Genomic DNA, 21,222 nt, shown 5'->3' with positions numbered 1-21,222 from the left:
ATCCAGGAAAAACAAAGTACAACCCATGCTGTGCCTGAGGAAAAATACTAAAAAGGTATTTTGACAGACTTTCAGATATAGTAAAAGAACTGAAGCATTGAGTTCACTATTTGAAATCAAGCATGGACTGCTTTATTATAAATGAAAGCCTATTAAGATTTGAATTATTGGAAAATGCATTGATTTTACCAAAGCAATGACAATTATCAGAAAGATCTAAAAAAAAAGTCTGTCCTAAATGCTTTATCTTGTTACAATCTGGTATGCGGAAGATGTTGGAAATAAGAAATTTTGCTTTCTTAGGTATAAAATACATAAAGTGTTTACTTACAGAGGGACTAATGCTTGCAGCCTGGCTAGAAGAGCTACCCTGGATCAATGGTTGGTCCCGCACTGCACATTTTGGGTCCACTGAAGAAGCTGGAGACACCATTGGGTCTACATTGGATGGCCGTCTATTATAAGAAAATATATAGAATCTGTCTGGCAATGAATCATTCAAGTAGTCACCAATTAAAGTTCTATTTGACTGTTCAGCCTCAATAGCACTTTTAAACACATTGCACCTTTTCTATTTCCAAATCGCATGCATTAGTGATTCATAGATTGATATTTTACCTTCCAATAATTATTGGGAAAAATGACATCTGCTTTTCCTTCCTTTCTTCTTGTACAGCAATAATGGATTCCAGATCAAGACAAGTCTGATGAGCCTGAGATACAAATAACTATTTATGATCTCAGGTTTGATATTTATATTTTATTTTGAAGTATAATTGTTACTCTTTCACTTGTTATGCATACTTTACACAATCAGTAATGGATTCATACTGTCCATCCTTAAGTAATTTTCCCAATTATGTTGTGCATTAAGAATTGACATCCTAGCATTATTCAGCATCTTGTATGCACAATATCCTCAGTTAAGTGTATGGAATGGTCTAGCCCATGAAGTGTTTTTCTCCCCAAAGGTCAGTGCCTCTGAATTGACTCAAATGGATTCAAAGTGCTGGCTTCCACTAAAAATCAATAAAGGGTCTCCAGAGTATACAACCAACCTCATTGAGGCAACTGAGGAAGGGAGCAGATATCCAACATGACAGGTCTTATTAAAACAAGGGTGAATCCCAATTGGAAGATGAGTCTTGCTGACACAAGAATTTTTAGAATTACCTTCCAATTGTTATTTTTCCCCATCAGGTGGTACTGTATTTTTGTTTTCTATCTCTACCCCCAAACTGTTGAAAATAAGCTTTTTGGACTTTTAAGCAGCATTTAGCCCTTCTAATTTAATTTTCAATACTACTCATTGTACCCTATAGAACCTTGCTTGTGTGATTAATCAATACATTGGATATAGTTTGTGTAGGCACTTGTGGTAACAACTGATAATGATTCACACTAAATATATATTCTATTATGGTGCTTAGTTTGTATTAGTTACCTTGTATTTTCTGATGTTAGTCTGTAATTGGAATAATTATTTCCAAAAATATATTGCTCCATTTAAAACTGTAATCAAAGCTATAACTCATTTAGAGCAAATCAGGTCACAGAGAGACAACGTTTTAGTTACAGGTCACAAAATGCATTATAGGGATTGTCGCTAAAGCTAGCTTGGTTGCAATTTATCTGAAAGACTGCAAGTATTCCATGCAAACTTTAAAAACAAATAAAGTAATGCTCATTTCATGTATTACACAAATATAGAATATTTAACAACAGCACGCAAACAGACCAGCCACCTCAGGAATAATCTGTTTACCTCATGTGCATGTTCCACATAAGATTTGACATCTTCACGTGGACCATTGATTTTTGCTCCATTGAGTGTGTGTGATTTCCCAGACTTTTCTATGATACGAAGAAACTCTGATGTCTTGTTAATTTTGGCTCCTGTTAAACAAGTTATCAAAGTAGTAAGAACCCACATGTAAGCACAGGCATCTTGCTGTACACCATGTTTAAACAGTCAAGACTCACCATCATAAAAGCAGACTTCAACATCAGCTTGTGGGCCATTCTCCATCAACATGCATTTGGCATATTTAGTGTACAGTGTGACTTTTGGGGTTTTGGATCTCACCAAATGGACAAACTTAGATGCATATTGGTATTTCTTCCAGTACTTTTCTGAAACCAAATTTGCAACAGTGAAGGTAATGTACAAATAAATGAAACACCAGGCCAGTCATGCTTGATGTAATTTTTAAACTAAACTCAATGTACTCGCCGAACAGAAAAGAATACATCTAAAACAAAAGCAAAATACTGCAGATGCTAGAAATCCGAAATAAAAACAGAAATGCAGGGAACATTCAGCAGGCCAGGCAGCATCTGTGGAGAGAGAAAAACAGAGTTAACGTTTCACATTGATGACCTTTCAGCAGAACGTAAAAATGTTAGATGAACAGTTTTTAAGCAAAGACTCGCTTTAAAAGGTACTCAGCAAAGACTCGCTTTAAAAGGTATTCAGCAAAGACTCGCTTTAAAAGGCATTTGCTTAAACATCTGGTCATCTCGAACATCCAGTTCTGATGAAATGTTATCAACCTGAAATGTTAAATCCTTCTCGCTCCACAGATGCTGCCTGACCTGTTTAATAAAAACAGAAAATTCAAGAAATATAGTACATCTACCCTTAAGGCTTTTGGCTATAACATTATGTTATAAGGTCTGGTAGGTTGTACTTTGTAGTGTATTCAGGGAAATACATACCACAAACATCTCATTATAAAAGTACAAAATGTTTGCTCATCAGCCATGCCATCACAAGATGGTGTGAAATGTACTGTAACAAGATTCAAACAAATACTCGAGAAGGCTACAATGGGCCCACCAAGATTAAAATCATAGCCTTATTTAAAAAACACAAACGTTCCTGTTGATGACCTGAACAGGGCTGGCAAACAAACTAGGTGCTTAGAATTCAGTTAACAAAGTCAGGTGCACCCATTCTGCCCTGTTATTCATGACTGAATATATATGAGCCAGAGATTCTCCAAAGAAGACAGCTTCAGATGCTGTACATGGTTAGCTGTTCACTTGCGGGCTGGTGACTCATTCTACTGGTCTATCAGCTTTGCTGGTCGCTGGCTTGTGGTTTTACATTTTCTCCGCCACTTTGATCTACGGTGTCCTCCGACTTGCGTCAATTTCACCATCATTTTTCTGCACCGCTACCGACTCTCATTCCTATGGCAACAACCTCCAACATCGAACTCTCTACCCTTTAAACAGCTTCTGGACTTCACTCCCTGTTACTGAATTTGGACAGCAGTTAGTCGATGTTCTGTGCTGACTCCATCCTGCTTAAGTCAGCTTTATCCCTCCATGGGACATAGCAACATAGAAAATAGATGCAGGAGCAGGCCATTCAGCCCTTCAAGCCTGCACCACCATTCAATATGATCATGGCTGATCATGCGACTTTAGTACCCCCCACTCCTGCCTTCTCTCCATACCCCCTGATCCTTTTAGCTGTAAGGGCCACATCTAACTCTCTTGAATATATCCAACGAACTGGATTCAACAACTTTCTGTGGTAGAGAATTCCATAGGTTCACAATTCTCTGGGTGAAAAAGTTTCTCATCATCTCTGTCCTAGATGGCTTACCCCCTATCCTTAGACTGTGACCCTGGTTCTGGACTTCCCAAACATCAGGAACATTTTTCCTGCATCTAACCTGTCCAATCCCATCAGAATTTTATATGCTTCTATGAAATCCCCTCACACTCTTCTAAATTCCAGTGAATACAAACCTAGTCGATCCAGTCTTTCTTCATATGTCAGTCCTGCCATCCCGGGAATCAGTCTGGTGAACCTTCGCTGCACTCCCTCAATAGCAAGAATGTCCTTCCTCAGATTAGGAGACCAAAACTGCACACAATACTCAAGATGTGGTGTCACCAAGGCCTTGTACAACTGCAGCAATACCTCCATGCTCCTATACTCAAATCCTCCTGCTATGAAGGCCATTTGCTTTCTTTACTCCCTGCTGTATCTGCATGCCTACTTTCAATGACTGACGTACCATGACACCCAAGTCTTGTTGCACCTCCCCTTTTACTAATCTGTCACCATTCAGATAATAATCTGCCTTCCTGTTTTTGCCACCAAAGTGGATAATCTCACATGTATCCACATTATACTGCATCTGCCATGCATTTGCCCACTCACTTAACCTGTCCAAGTCACCCTGCAGCCTCTTAGCATCCTCCTCACAGCTCACACTGCCACCCAGCTTAGTGTCATCTGCAAACTTGGAGATGTTACATTCAATTCCTTCATCTAAATTTATATTGTAAATAGCTGGGGTCCCAGCACTAACCTTGCGGTACCCCACTAGTCACTGCCTGCCATTCTGAAAAGGACTCGTTTATTCCCACTCTTGCTTCCTGTCTGCCAACCAGTTCTCTATACGTCAATACATTACCCCCAATACCATGCGCCTTAATTTTGCACACTAATCTCTTGTGTGGGACCTTGTCAAAAGCCTTTTGAAACACCAAATACACTACATCCACTGGTTCTCCCTTGTCCACTCTACTAGTTACATCCTCAAAAGATTCTAGAAGATTTGTCAAGCATGATTTCCTTTTCATAAATCCATGCTGACTTGGACTGATCCTGTCACTGCTTACCAAATGCGCTGCTATTACATCTTTAATAATTGATTCCAGCATTTTCCCCACTACCGATATCAGGCTAACCGGTCTATAATTCCCTGTTTCTCTCCCTCCTTTTTTAAAAAAGTGGGGTTACATTAGCTACCCTCCAATCCATAGGAACTGATCCAGATCTCAAGGAATGTTGGAAAATGACCACCAATGCATCTACTATTTCTAGGGCCACTTCCTTAAGTATTCTGGGATACAGACCATCAGGCCCTGGGGATTTATTGGCCTTCAGTCCCATCAATTTCCCTAAAACCATTTTCTGACTAATAAGGATTTCCCCAAGTTCCTCCTTCGCGCTAGACCTCTGGCCCCTAGTATTTTCGGGAGGTTATTCGTGTCTTCCTTAGTGAAGTCAGAACCAAAATATTTGTTCAATTGGTCTGCCATTTCCTTGTTCCCTATTATGAATTCCTTGATTCTGACTGCAAGGGACTTACATTAGTCTTCACTAATCTTTAGAGGCTTTTGCGGTCTGTTTTTGTGTTACCTGCAAGCTTACTCTCATACTTTATTTTCCCTCTCCTAATTAAACCCTTAGTCCTCCTCTGAATTCAAAATTTTTACCAGTCCTCAGGTTTGCTGCTTTTTCAGGCCAATTTATATGCCTCTTCCTTGGATTTAACACTATCCCTAATTTCCCTTGTTAGCCACAGTTGAGCCACCTCTGACTTTGACTCTGGTCTCCCTATTATTGTCTTCAAACTATTCAGTGACCAAGAAATATGTATCCCAATAATTACTACATATCAGGCCTAATGTAACCTGAGCTTTTCCGTGACCATTCGCATGCACACTTTGGCTGTCACTCTGGACCGAAGCCGTTCATTTCTTTTTCCCCTTCCGCCCCCCCCCCCACTTTTCCTTTTTTCTCTATCCCTCCCTGACCACTCTCTCCTGTCATCATGCCTCCTTTCATCTTTCCTCTCTTGGATACCCTGGCCTCCAGAATCCCAGCCCAATCCTTCATTACACTTCGACTTTTCTATTCTCCTACCGCTGTCCCAGGCTTGACTCCCTCTTACAGAAGCCTCCAGCTTGGCATGCTACAAAGGGCCCATCAAGGCACTTGTTGCTGCCTCCTTACGAGCAGCAACCCCAACTGTCCCATCTTGCTAATCTCATCCCCATCTAACAGACCCCTCTCAGCGTCGACCTTGTGGACGCTGGCAGTGGGTCAGCCATCACCGACCCTCTCCGCAGCTCCCTCCAGAATCTCCCTTGCAAACAAGGCCCTTGCTATCCATGAGGTTCTGGTGGATGATTGCATTGACATTAAGGCCCAGACGGAAACTTGGCTGAGGGGCGATGACACCTTACCCTTAAATGAAGCCTCCCTGCCTGGCTATTCTTCCACTACTTGGCCCAATCAGACCGCCGTGGTGGCGGTGTGGCTCTCATCACCAAATCACACCTTGGTCTGTTCCCCCTACTCTTCCGGCACTTCCTCCTCCTTTGAGCACCTCACATTATTCCATCCCCTTCCCTCATTTAAAATTCTCGTTCTCTACCACCCACCAATGTACCATAAGAATTTTCTTACCGAGATATCTTCACTGCTTTCCTCCCTCAGCCTCTGCCCTGAGTGACTTCTCATCCTCAGTGATTTCAACCTCCATCTCAATTCATCACGCTCATTCTCCTCTGAGTTCACTAGCCTCCTATCTTCCCTCCATGTAAACTCCCCACTCCAGATTCATGACCACTCCCTTGACCTTGCCATTTCTCAGGGCCCCACTACTCCCATCGTGTCAATTGCAGACAAGGCCATCTCTGACCAATTCCTCATATCACAACTCCGTGTACCAATCAACCCTACTTCCTTCTGTGTCCACACCTGGAAAAAAACTCTCACAACTGCACTTATGAAATCCCAACTTTGCAGCCCTCCATTCAGCACGACATTTCTGCAGCTACTGCATAACCACACCCTCACCACCATCTTTGATGCCCTAGTCCCTATTAAAAGAATTACTCCTTCTCACCCTGGCTATTCCCTCCTGGTACAGCCCTCATCTTCACTCCCTTAAGTCCAAAGGGTGCAGACTTGAACTGATATGTAGCGGACAACTAATTTAGCCATTTACCGCCAACTCTGGCTGGACCACATAAAACATTATCGGGTCCTGCTCTCATCTGCTAAAATTGCTCACTATTCCAGAATCATTCTGGAATGCAAAGATAAAGCCTGGCTTCTATTCTCTACTGCTAATCGTCCTCTTTGTCTCCAAGATTGAGAGCATCCATTCAGCTGTCTCTGCCACTTCCCTTCCTTCCCCTAGCCCAACGGCCAAAATTCTTCCAAGGTTCCCCCACTGCCCGAGCCCTGAACTCACAATTTTCTCCAGTTTCTCTCCAATCTCCCCTCATGACCTCTCCACACTCACCTTGTCCATGAGACCCACTTCCTCGACCATATTCCCACCAAACTGTTGACTGCTCAACTTCCTTTTCTGGCTCCCAGGTTAACTCCTCAGGTACTGCCCCCTCTCCTCAAATCTGCCATCATCCCTCTCCTTGCAAACTACCACCCCATCTCCAACCTCCCTTTCTTCTCCAAAGTCCTTCAACGTGTAGTCACCTCCCAAATCAGTGCCCATCTTTCCTGCTACTCCATGTTTGAATCCCTCCAAACAGGTTTCTGCCCCTGCTACAGTACCGAAACGGTTCTTAAAGTCACAAATTACATCCTTTGTGACTGTGACAAAGGTAAACTATCCCTCCTCATCATTCTTGATTTCTGCGCAGCCTTTTGACACGGCTGACCACTCCCCATCCTTCTCCAAGGCCTCTCCACCATCGTCCAACTGAGCAAGACTGCACTTGCCTGGTTCCAATCTTATCCATCCAATCTTATGGTAGCACAGAATCACCTGCAATGGCTTCTCTTCCTGCTCCTGCATAGTTACCTCTGGTTTCCCCCAAGGATCTACCATTGGCCCCCTCCTATTTCTCATCTACATTCTACCCCTTGCCGACATCACTTGAAAACACAGCATCAATTTCCACATGTACGCTAATGACACCCAGTTCTACCTCGTCACCACTTTTCAAGACCCCCGCCACGGTATCCAATTGAAAACAAAGGCATACAATGTTGCGAAGAATAGTGGAAGGGCAGAGGATTGGGAAAATTTTAGAAACCAGCAAAGGACGACTTAAATAAAAAGAGAGAAGATAGTTTATGAGAGTAAACTAGCAAGAAATATAAAAACAGATAGTAAGAGCTTCTACAGGTGTATATAAAAAGGAAGAGACTAGCTAAAGTAAACATTGGTCCCTTAGATGATGAAACTGGGGAATTAATAATGGGAAATAGCAGAGACTTTGAACAAATATTTTGTATCGGTCTTCACGGTAAAAGACACTAAAATCATCCCAAAAATTGATATAATCAAGGGGCTATTGCGGGGGGAAACTTAAAACAATCACTATCACTAGAGAAAAAGTACGAGGCAAACTAATGGGACTAAAGGTGGTCAAGTCCCCTGGACCCGATGGCCTGCATCCTAGGGTCTTAAAAGTGGCTGCAGACAGAGTGGATACATTGATTGTAATCTATCAAAATTCCCTGGATTCTGGAGAGGTCTCAGCAGATTGGAAAACTGCAAATGTAATGCCCCTATTTAAGGAAGGAGACAGAAAGCAGGAAATTATAGACCAGTTAGCCTAACATCTGTCATTGGGAAAATGCTGGAGTCAATTATTAAGGAAGTAGTAGCAGAACATTTAGAAATGCAGTCAAGACGAGTCAGCATGGTTTTATGAAAGGGAAATCCTGTTTGACAAAGTTGCTGGAGTTCTTTAAGGATGTAATGAGCTGGGTGGATAAAGGAGAACCAGTAGATGTCGTGCATTTGGATTTCCAGAAGGCATTCAATAAAGGTGCCACATGAAAGGTTACTGTACATGGGATTGAGGGTAATATATCAACATTTCTTCGTAAGACAATCCCCTCATCACAGGAATCAATCTAGTGAACCTTCTCTGAAGGATTTGCTAACTAACAGAAAACAGAGTCGGGATAAATGGGTCATTTTCAGGTAGGCAAACTGTAATTAGTGGGTGTCACAGGGATCAGTGCTGGGGCCTCAACTATCCACAATCTATAATTAATGACTTGGTACAAAGATACAAATATGATACAAAGATAGGTGGGAAAGCAAGTTGTGAGGAGGATGCAAAGAATCTGCAAAGGGATATAAATAGGCTAAGTGAGTGGGCAAAAATTTGGCAGATGGAGTATAATGTGGGAAAATGTGAGGTTATCCACTTTGGAAGGAAAATTAAAAAAGCAAATTATTTAAATGGGGAGAGATTACAAAATGCTGTGGTAGATATACCTGGGGGTCCTTGTACATGAAACTCAAAACGTTATCATGCAGGTACAGCAAGTTATTAGGAAAGCAAATGGAATGGTGGCCTTTATTGCAAAAGGGATGGATTAAAAAAGTAAGGAAGTCCTGCTACAACCATACAGGGCGCTGGAGAGATAGTATTGGTCTCCTTATTTAAAAGAGGGATATACTTGAATTGGAGGCGGTTCAGAGAAGGTTCACTAGATTGATTCCTGTGATGAGGGGATTGTCTTACGAAGAAATGTTGAGCAGGTTGGGCCTATACTCATTGGAGTTTAGAAGACTGAAAGGTGATCTTATTGAAATGTACAAGATTCTGAGGGGGCTTGACAGGGTAAATGCAGAGAGGATGTTCCCCCTAGTGGGGGTTATGGGGAGAGGGCAAGGAAGTGGAGTTGAGGCCAGGATCGGATCAGCCATGATCTTATTGAATGGTGGAGTAGGCTCGAGGCGCCAGATGGCCTACTTCTGCTCCTATTTCTTATGTTCTTATCTGAATTGTCAGATTGCTTGTCCAGTTCTGGATGAGCAAAATTTTTCTACAATTAAATATTGGGAAGACTGAACTAATTGTTTTCGGGTCCCCGCTACAAACTCCGTTCCCTAGCCACTGACTCCATCCCTCTCCGTAACATCTGTCTCGGACTCCCTATCTCTGTAATCTCCTCCAGCCGCACAACATTAAAGGCACTATATAAATAAAAGTAGGTGTTGTTGTTATAGTACTGAAAAATACATTCGATTTGGAGAATAATTTAAAGACTCTCCAATAAAGTAATTTCCTCTAGTAATTTAAGTTTAAAAAATATGTGTATTATGTGAAGTATTCTTGCACTATATATTGTTTCCAAATTATTAAAAACTTATCTTTGATCAGTTGAAGTGTGTATTTCTGACTTGGTTGCTCTCTTTCCTCCGCCCCACCACTCCCCAATTTTAAAATATGTTAAAACAAATTCTGCTCCATTCTGGTCCTATTTGCTAACTGGCTCCACATGAAATAGTTAGGTGTCAATTTATATTGGAGGAACTAAAATAAAGCACGAAGTTGTTAAATTGTGGTAACTTACGTATTTATGCTTTTCATTTTAAAATTGGTAATTATGAAAAGCAATCATTTGGATCTTGATGGAATAACCATGCATATTTAACAAGTCAATGTTTCCTTTTATTTATTGGTGAGAGGAACTTGTAATATTTAGATTTTTATATAATCTACATCAACTTAAAAAAGAAAAACCTCACCAATTAAATCATGCTCTTAATAATTTCTTGCAACCATAACTACATATAGAAACATAGAAAATAGGTGCAGGAGTAGGCCATTGGGCCCTTCGAGCTTGCACCGCCATTCAATATGATCATGGCTGATCATTCAACCTCAGTACCCCACCCCAGCCTTCTCACCATACCCCCTGATCCCTTTAGTCGTAAGGGCCATATCTAACTCCCTTTTGAATATGTTCAACAAACTGGATTCAACAACTTTCTGTAGTAGAGAATTCCACAGATTCACAATTCTCTGAGTGAAAAAGTTTCTCCTCATCTCGGTCCTATATGGCTTACCCCTTATCCTTAGATTGTGTCCCCTGGTTCTGGACTTCCCCCAACATCTGGAACATTCTTCCTGCATCTAACCTGTCTAATCCCGTCAGAATTTTATACGTTTCTATGAGATCTCCTCTCATTCTTCTAAATTCCAGTGAGTATAAGCCTAGCCCATCCAGTCTTTCCGCATGTCAGTCCGGTGAACCTTCGCTGCACTCCCTTAATAGCAAGCACGTCCTTCCTCAGATTAGGAGACCAAACTGCACGCACTACTCAAGGTGTGGTCTCACCAAGGCCCTGTACAACTGCAGCAAGACTTCCATGCTCCTATACCCAAATCCCCTCGCTATGAAGGCCAGCATGCCATTTGCTTTCTTTACTGCCTGCTGTACCTGCATGCCTACCTTCAATCTTCTATAATTTTAAAAATCTATGAAGACTCAAGAAAAATTCACATCACCAGGTAATGCATTGTTCATGAATAGTAAATACCTGGCAAGTTGTCAAAACTGTAAACAAATACTTCCTCTGATGGAGATGGAGGTCTGTCATCCAATGGGAAGCCTCTTCCCTCATTAGGATGATAAATATGGATCTGTGGAGAGTAAATGTCAAACACATTCCATACAAAATCATGTTTGTAAAGTCTAATGCAGATACAAAGTAACAGAATTAGCTTTACTTTAAATGAAGACAAGGTTATAAAACAATGTAAATGATTTACAGAAGACTTTTCCCCTCGATTAGTAGACCAGTTTGAATAGTGTTACTGGAACATATTAAAACATTACACGTAGGAATCACAATTATGGGTAGAATTTTGACCAATCAACCTGCAATTTATTTTGAAGAAATCCCCCCCTCCCCCACCTACCCACATACAGATATTCTCATTTGTATTAAAGAAAACAAAGATACGAGACACCAAAACAAATTAACATTTTAAAAATAACTTACCATGCTTCCATCACAGGATATTCGAAGTACCTCCTTCACACGTTCTTGAGCACCGCTCCCTTTTAAAAGTTCCATACACACTTCTTCCGAGTCGAGAATACTCACCTGAACAACAAGTTTGGTTATGTATAGCAGTATGTCAAAAACTAAGATATTCGAACACAAATAGAATTACATATAATATACAGCACAGAAACAGGCCGTTTGGCCCAACTACATTGGGGAAACCAAACGCAGACTGGGTGACCACTTTGCAAAACATTTGTATTCATTCTGCAAGTGTGACCCTGAGCTTCTGGTCACCTGTCACATTAATTCTCCGCTCCACTCTCACTCGGACTTTTATGTCCTCGGTCTCTTACACTGTTCCAATGAAGCTCTACGTAAGCTCCAGGAACAGCACCTTCTCTTTTGATTAGGCACTTTATAACTGTCTGGACTCAGCATTGAGTTCAACAATTTCAGATCATAACCTCTACCCCCATTTTTTGGACGGAAGCGGTTGATGATTCTGCTATTCCTATTTACACCTCTTCCAAACCCATTTTTGGTTTCTTTACTCATCCCATTATCATCTCCTTTTGTCTTGCACCATCATACCTTTTGTCTTTTAATCATTCCTGCTTTCCAAGCCAGCAGACATGCCTTTTTGTTCTTTCTTCCCTTTCACCATCTCTGCACTTGCTTAAAACCAATTAGATTACTAACTTTTTCCAGTTCTGATGAAAGGTCAGCAACCGGAAACATTAACCTTGTTCCTCTCTGCGCACATGTTGCCTGACTTGCTGAGTATTTCCAGCATTTTCAGTTTTTAATGATAGAGAACACTTTTCATTGGAAGATCTAAATCTTTCAATATAACAACTTGCATTTATATAGCACCTTTAACATTATAAAACATCCCAAGGCGGATCACAGGAATGTTACAAGACAAAAGGTTTGACAGCGAGTCACATAACGAGACATTAGGACAGATGACCAAAAGCTTGATCAAAGAGGTAGGTTTTAAGGAGCATCTTAAAAAGAGGAAAGAGAGGTAGAGGCGGAGAGGTTTAGGGATGGAATTCTAGAGCTTAGGGTCTAGGCATTTGAAGGCACAGCCACCAATAGTTGAGCGATTAAGATCAGGGATGCTCAAGGGGACAGAATTAGAGGAGCGTAGATATCTCGAGAGGGTTGTGGAGCTGGAGGAGATTACAGAGATAGGGAGGGGTGAGGCCATGGAGGGATTTGAAAACAGGGATGAGAATTTTAAAATTACGGTATTGTTTAACCACGCACCAACGTAGGTCAGTGAGTGGGACTTGGAACTAGTTAGGACACTTGCAGCTGAGTTTTGGATAACGTCAAGTTTACAGAGGGTAAAACATGGGAGGCCCAGCCAGGATTGTGTTGGAATAGTTAAGTCTAGAGGCAAAAGGTATGGATGAACAACAGATGAGCAGAGACAGGCGATGTTGCGGAGGTAGAAATAGACGGTGATAGCTATGGCGCAGATATGTGATTGGAAGTTCATTCCAGGGTCAAATATGACACCAAGGTTGTGAACAGTCTGGTTCAGCCTCAGGCAGATGCTAGGTAGAGAGATGGAGTCAGTGGCTAGGAAACGGAGTTTGTGGCAGTGGCCGAAGACAATGGCTTTGATCTTCCCAATATTCAAATGGAGAAAATTTCTGCTCATCAAGTACAGGATGATGTCAGACAAGCAGTCTGACAATTTAGAGACCGTTCAATTCTTTCTTGATACAGCAGAAATAAAGTTTACCATCCTTTTACCCAACAGAAAATTGAACGTGCCATTTGCTCACTCTGCATGCTCAAAACTTGTCAAAAAATACATCTATGCTTATCAATGACATTCCAGTCCATGTGACTGATAAGGTCTTCACTTTGAAGGGTCTTGCAATCACAACCTTATTCTGGATGATTGCATCAATATCCTGACTTTAACAGAAAAATGACATGGCAATGACACATTACCCCTTACTGAAGCCTCCCCGCCTAGCAATACTTTCTACCACCGTCCCTGCCCAAATCGTCACAATGGCAGTGTGACCCAAATGCCCTGGACTTGATGGCCTACATCCTAGGATTCTAAAAGAGGTGGCTGCAGAGACAGTGGATGCAATGGTTGTGACCTTCCAAAATTCCCTAGATTCTATAACGGTCCCAGCAGATTGGAAGATAGCTCTGCTATTCAAGAAAGGAGGAAGAGAAAAGCGGGACTGCAGACCAGTCAGCGGGAATATGCTGGAATCCATTATTAAGGAAGTGGCACTTAGAAAATCATAATTTGATCAGGCAGAGTATACATGGTTTTACGAAAGATAAATCGTGTTTAACAAATTTATTAAGCGTTTTTGAGGATGTAACTAGCAAGGTAGATAAAGGGGAACCAGTGGATGTCCAAAAGGCATTTAATAAGGTGCCACATAAAAGGTTGCTACACCAGATAACGGCTCATGGGTTTGGGGCTAATATATTAGCATGGATAGAGGATTGGTTCACGGACAGCAGGGATTAGGGATAAATGGGTCATTTTCTGGTTGGCGGGCTGTATCTAGTCAGGTGCTACAATGATTAGTGCTTGGGCTTCAGCTATTTACAATCTATATTAATGACTTGAATGAAGGAACCAAGTGCAATGTATCCAAATTTGCTGAGGAGACAAAGCTAGGTGGGAACGTAAGCTGTGAGGAGGACATAAAGAGCCTGCTAAGGGATATAGACAGGTTAAGTGAGTGGGGAATAAGGTGGTAGATGGAGTATATTGTGGGGAAATGTGAGGTTATTCGCTTTGGTAGGAACAGTAGAAAAACAAAATATTGTTCGGAGTGATTATTTGTTCGAATGCAACATCATTCTGCACATGCGCACTGAATGGGGGAGGAACCTAAACACAGCCACACTCCCACCAAAGCTGCATCTACACACTCTATGTTGCAGCATTGCATGCACACCGGAGGTCATGCGCCGAGCAGCAGGGCTGCAGCCTCACCCACTTTTTCACCCGGTGGAGGTTAAGAGATCGGGGGCGGGGGGGGTGGAAGAAGAGAGGGGCAGGGGATTGAAGGGAGTAAGGAAGAGGACAGGAGATGGGTGGAGGGTGGGGAGGAAGAGAGGGGACATGGATGGGATTGGGGGGGGGGGGGGGGAATGGGAAGGAAGAGAGAGGACAGGAGCTTGGGGGAGCACGGAGAGAACAGTGGGGATGAGGGGGCAGGAAGAACGAAATCCAGGTGTAAAGGGAGGAGAGCGAGAAAGTGATCCAAATGGGAAGACAGATCATGCTCTCGCGCTACATTAGACGTGGATCGCATTCTTCCGTCCCCACCCGCTTTGCGCACACATCGCATTATACCTCGTCGCTCCCTGGACTTGGATCATGCTTTTGACCATGATCGAAGAGATCAGAGGGAGTGGGAGCGGAGAGATCAGAGTGTGTGGGAGCAGAGATCAGGTGGAGTGGAATAATTCACTTCATACCCAATAAACTTGTTAACAATCAGTGACCCACACACAATGCCCCAGCAGTCATTGAAGCTCTTATCCAGAGCATTTAGTTTCATAAGAGTGATTAGCGACAATGTAGGTACTTCTGGTTTCCTGTTGACTCGTAACGTCATCCTGCACAAGAGCCGGGCTACTCGATGATGTAATTCTCAGAGCATGCTAAAAATCTACGGTTCTGCTAGTGATGTCACCGTCACTTGTTCTCTAATGAAATGGGCAATACTAAATCAACCTTGCAGCTCAAATTATGTAAAATAGTCACTGCTGTGGATTTCACTCAGCAAGTCAAGCAGCAGTTATACGAAGAGAAAGAGAGTTAACGTTTCAAGTTCTGATGAAAGTTGCTGCTTTTTTCTCTCGATAGATGCTGCCTGACTAGCTCAGCAATTTACATTATTTCACGCTTGGAATGAGGTCGACAATGTAGACCGTACGTGGTCATGCGAGTGTTCTCTTGGTGACCACATTAACAGGTAGATGCCACTGTTCTGGCTGCAATGGAGCAGCTTGCATGTGACAATGACTGGATCAAATTACTCTCCAGCAATCAAATGATTCATTCCAGATAAACTGTTTGGTCCCTTTGGAGGAAAAGGCACATCCATCAGAAATCTGGTCCATACCACTTGTGGTGCAAATAAATACAGCTATTTTTAAATGGTGAGAAACTATTAAATGTTGGTGTTCAAAGAGATTTAGGTGTCCTCGTATAAGAAACACCAAAAGTTAGCATACAGGTACAGCAAGCAATTAGAAAGGCAAATGGCATGTTGGCATTTACTGCAAGAAGGTTGGAGTGCAAGAGTAAGGAAGTCTTACTACATTTGTACAGGGCTTCGTTGACCCCACACCTGGAGAACTGTGCACAGTTTTGACCTCCTTATCTGAGGAAGGACATACTTGGGCTGAGAGGCGGTGCAACAAAGGATTACTAGATTGATCCCTGGGATGAGAGGGTTGTCCTTCGAGGATAGATTGGGCCGATACTTTCTGGAGTTTAGAAGAATGAGAGGTGATCGCACTGAGACACATAATTCTGAGGGAGATTGACAGGGCAGATGCCGAGAGGTTGTTTCCCCCTGGCTGGAGGGCATAACCATCTTCAGCTGCTTCATCAATGACCTTCCCTCCATCATATCAGAAATAGGGATATTCACTGATGATTGCAGAGTGTTCAGTTCCATTCGCACCTCCTCAGAAAATGAAGCTGTCCGTGCCCATATGCAGCAAGACCTGGATGACATTCAGGCTTGGGCTGAAAAGTGGTAAGTAACATTCACGGCACAAAAGTGGCAGGCAATGGCAATCTCCAACAAGAGAGAGTGTCGAACCACCTCCCCATGACATTCAACAGCATTACCATCGTCGAATCCCCTGCCATCAACATCCTGGGGGGGAAGGGGGCCGGTCACCATTGACCAGAAACTGGACTAGCCACAAATATACTGTACCAACAAGAGCGAGTCAGAGGTTGGGTATTAGAAACATAGAAAGTAGGCCATTTCGGCCCTTCGAGCCTGCACCACCATTCAATAAGATCATGGCTGATCATTCACCTCAGTACCCCTTTCCTGCTTTCTCTCCATACCCCTTGATCCCTTTAGCCGTAAGGGCCATATCTAATTCCCTCTTGCATATATCCAATGAACTGGCATCAACAACTATCTGTGGTAGAGAATTCCACAGGTTAACAACTCTGAGTGAAGAAGTTTCTCCTCATCTCAGTCCTAAATGGCTTACCCCTTATCCTTAGACTATGTCCCCTGGTTCTGGACTTCCCCAACATCAGGAACATTTTTCCTCCATCTAATCTGTCCAGTCCCGTCAGAATTTTATATGTTTCTATGAGATCCCCTCTCATTCTTCTGAACTCCAGTGAATACAGGCCCAGTCGATCCAGTCTCTCATGTGTCAGTCCTGCCATCCCAGGAATCAGTCTGGTGAACTTTCGCTGCACTCCCTCAATAGCAAGAATATCCTTCCTCAGATTAGGAGACCAAAACTGAACACAATATTCCAGGTGAGGCCTCACCAAAGCCCTGTACAACTGCAGTAAGACCTCCCTGCTCCTATACTCAAATCCCCTAGCTATGAAGACCAACATGCCATTTGTCTTCTTCACCGCCTGCTGCACCTGCTTGCCAACCTTCAATGACTGATGTACCAAGACACCCAGGTCTCATTGCACATCCCTTTTTCCTAATCTGCCGCCATTCAGATAATATTCTGCCTTCATATTTTTGCCCCCAAAGTGGATAACCTCACATTTATCCACATTATCCTGCATCTGCCATGCATTTGCCCACTCACCTAACCTGTCCAAGTCACCCTGCAGCCACTTAGCATCCTCCTCACAACTCACACCACCACCCAGCTTAGTATCATCTACAAATTTGGTGACATTACACTCAATTCCTTCATCTAAGTCATTGATGCCTATTGTAAATAGCTGGGGTCCCAGCACTCCACAGACTGGGGTCACTGCCTGCCATTCTGAAAAGGACCAGTTTATCCCGACTCTCTGCTTCCTGTCTGCCAACCAGTTTTCTATCCACGTCAATACATTACCCCCAATACCATTTGCTTTAATTTTGCTTTAATTTTGCACACCAATCTCTTGTGTGGGACCTTGTCAAAAGCCTTTTGAAAGTCCAAATACACCACATCCACTGGTTCTCCCTTGTCCACTCTACTAGTTACATCCTCAAAAAATTCCAGAAGATTTGTCAAGCATGATTCTGCGGAGTGTGACTCACCTCCCAACTCCCAGTAACCTTTCCACCATCTACAAGGCACAAGTCGGGAGTGTGATGGAATACTCTCCACTGGCCTGGATGAATGCAGCTCCAACAACACTCAAGATGCTCAACACAATGCAGGACAAAGTAGCCTGCTTGATTGGCAACCCATCCACCACCTTAAACATTCACTTCGTCCACCATCGGCGCACAATGGCTGCAGTATGTACCATTTACAAGATGCACTGCAGCAACTTGCCAAGGCTTCTTCGGCAGCACCTCCCAAACCCATGACCTCTACCACTTAGAAGGACAAGGACAGCAGGCACATGAGAACATCATCACCTCCAAGTTCCGCTCTAAGTTACACACCATACTGACTTGGAAATATATTGCTGTTCCTTCATAGTCGCTGGGTCAAAATCCTGGAACTCCCTCCCCAACAGCACTGTGGGAGTACCCTCACCACAAGGACTGCAATGGTTTAAAAGGCAGCTCAACACCACCTTCTCAAGGGCAATAAATGCTGGCCTTGCCAGCGATGCCCACATCCTGGAACAAATTTAAAAAAAGAGGAGGTATAGTCTCAGGATAAGGGGTCGGCCGTTTAAGACCGAGTCGAGGAGTAATTTCTTCACTCACAGGTTTGTGAATCTTTGGAATTCTCTACCCCAAAGGGCTGTGGATGCTGAGTCATTGATTATGTTCAAGGCTAAGATAGATTGATTTTTGGACTCTAGGCGAATTAAGGAATATGGGGATCGGGCAGGAAAGTGGAGTTGAGGTCAAAGATCAGCCACGATGTTATTGAATGGTGAAGCAGGCTCAAGGGGCTGTATGGCCTACTCCTGCTCCTAATTCTTATGTTCTTGTACCTGTATCAGTAATTCACACCTTGGTCTCTCCCACAACTTCTCTTTCAAACATCTTGTTTGACCCCTCTACCCTTCCTTTAAAATTCTGTTGTCTGCCTCTCACCAAGATATGTACCCTCCACTCCTCACTCATCATATGCAATGAGCGACTCCGATCTTCGCCTCAGATCTCCTCGCCCCTTCTTCTCGAAATTAATGGAGCTCCTGTCCTTCCTTCACCTTTCCTCTCCATATAAATTTTCCTTCCCATATTTATGATCATCTCCTCAACTTTGCCATGTCACATGGCCTCTGTACTCTCATGGTTTCCTTGACAGACAAGACCATCTCCAACCACCTCCTTGTACCTCTCACCACCCACATCACCCTACCCTCTTACAACACTTTGCTCTGTATCCATCCATAGAAAAAAAAACACTCCCCCAAATCACTTACAGCTGCATGTTTTAAAATCACAGCTGCCTAGTCTTTGGTCTTCATTCGTCACAATAGATCAGCAGCCATCAATCTGCTTAACCACGCCTCATAGAAACATAGAAAATAGGTGCAAGAGTAGGCCATTCGGCTCTTCGAGCCTGCACCACCATTCAATAAGATCATGGCTAATCATTCACCTCAGTACCCCTTTCCTGCTTTCTCTCCATACCCCTTGATCCCTTTAGCCATAAGGGCCATATTTAATTCCCTCTTGCATATATTCAACGAACTGGCATCAACAACTATCTGTGGTAGAGAATTCCACAGGTTAACAACTCTCTGAGTGAAGAAGTTTCTCCTCATCTCAGTCCTAAATGGCTTACCCCTTATCCTTAGACTATGTCCCCTGGTTCTGGACTTCCCCAACATCAGGAACATTTTTCCTGCATCTAATCTGTCCAGTCCCATCAGAATGTTATATGTTTCTATGAGATCCCCTCTCATACTTCTAAACTCCAGTGAATACAAGCCCAGTTGATCCAGTCTCTTCTCATATGTCAGTCCTGCCATCCCGGGAATCAGTCTGGTGAACCCTCGCTGCACTCCTTCAATAGCAAGAACGTCCTTCCTCAGATTAGGAGACCAAAACTGAACAGAATATTCCAGGTGGGGCCTCACCAAGGCCAGTCTATTCTAGCCAATTCACGTCTCATACCATCGAAGTTACCTTTCCTTAAGTTCAGGACCCTAGTCTCTGAATTAACTGTCATTCTCGGCATCTTAATAAAGAATTCTACCATATTATGGTCACTCTTCCCCAAGGGGCCTCACACAACAAGATTGCTAATTAGTCCTTTCTCATTACACATCACCCAGTCTAGGATGGCCAGCCCTCTAGTTGGTTCCTCGACATATTGGTCTCGAAAACCATCCCTAATACACTCCAGGAAACCCGCCTCCACCACATTGCTACCAGTTTGGTTAGCCCAATCAATATGTAGATTAAAGTCGCCCACGATAACTGCTGTACTTTTATTGCACGCATCCCTAATTTCTTGTTTGATGCTGTCCCCAACCTCACTACTACTGTTTAGTGGTCTGTAAACAACTCCCACTAGCGTTTTCTGCCCTTTGGTATTCCGTAGCTCTATACCGATCCACATCATCCAAGCTAATGTCCTTCCTTACTATTGCGTTAATTTAGGGTCTTATCGATATAGGCAGGTCTCAGCATGTTACATTTAGGGGCATCTCTGTACTGTGCAGCATCTAGCTATACAATAGCGTACCTCAGGGATGAAACGGTAGTTTCCCTTTGTTTTTAAAATCAGTCTATGAGATGAGAGGTGAGATTTCTATGTCTTCTCCTGAGTGCTCCGGCATAGTTGGCCAACTCCGGTCCCAGAGTTTTGACTATCCAAGCCTCGTTGGACTGTGAAACCCCCAAAGTCATTTGGTGTGCTGCTTGCCAGTCTCACTCGTATCCACAGTGCTTGGAGCCAACCTGGCAAGCCATCCACCTGAAATTGCTTTAGTGTATGGAGTTTCTTCAGGTTTGGGGAGCCCTAGATCTCATGTAACTCAGTTAAGTGACTTCTGTAGTTTCCTGTAATGGACCAACAACATTGGTTCTGCACTACTTTGCCCTGATCATTTCTTCCCCAGCTATAACCCCACTCAGTATCCACGTCACTATCTATTAAATCATTAAAGTTCCACTCCAAGTCATACACCATATATCACCAGACTTGGACATATATCACCAGTCCTTCATCGTTGCTGGGTCAAAACCATAGAACTCCCTAGCTAATAACATTGTGGGAGTACCTTCATCAAGTGGACTGCAATAGTTCAAGGCGGCAGCTCACCACCACTTTCTCAAGGAAACCTAGGGATGGGCAATAAATTCTGGCCTTGCCAGCGATGTCATACCCAAAAATGAATTCAAAAAACAGCATGCACAAAAATCTCACAGTTCGATGACCCTTGTATAACTGAAATATTCCAGGCAAACTCTGGCCATGGGTATTTCTATGGTCATCTATAGTCCCTTAATACAGGGAAATTGGCCGTTTACAAAAATGGTATTCACTCACTTGTCCGCAATGTACTATTATGAAAGAGAAGCTAGTGTCTCAG

At 43.0% G+C, this 21,222-nt stretch overlaps 1 protein-coding gene across 3 annotated transcripts in view; it reads right to left on the bottom strand.

The window, feature by feature from the left end:
* The window catches only part of plk4 (polo-like kinase 4 (Drosophila)), a 62,637-nt gene that overhangs the window by 8,442 nt on the left and 32,973 nt on the right, over positions 1-21,222 (bottom strand). For all 3 annotated transcript variants that reach the window (XM_070871892.1, XM_070871897.1, XM_070871886.1), the window contains exons 8-13: positions 11,541-11,645; positions 11,076-11,178; positions 1,984-2,133; positions 1,766-1,896; positions 619-713; positions 332-455 (exon numbers count right to left, since the gene is read on the bottom strand). In XM_070871892.1, coding sequence (XP_070727993.1) covers positions 332-455; positions 619-713; positions 1,766-1,896; positions 1,984-2,133; positions 11,076-11,178; positions 11,541-11,645 — 708 coding nt within the window. The remainder of the gene's footprint in view (positions 1-331; positions 456-618; positions 714-1,765; positions 1,897-1,983; positions 2,134-11,075; positions 11,179-11,540; positions 11,646-21,222) is intronic.

Source organism: Pristiophorus japonicus, chromosome 2 (genome assembly GCF_044704955.1).
Source record: "Pristiophorus japonicus isolate sPriJap1 chromosome 2, sPriJap1.hap1, whole genome shotgun sequence".
Taxonomy (NCBI): Eukaryota; Metazoa; Chordata; class Chondrichthyes; family Pristiophoridae; genus Pristiophorus; species Pristiophorus japonicus.
The sequence above is the reverse complement of the archived record's forward strand: the minus strand, read 5'-3'. Positions and strand labels throughout refer to the sequence as shown.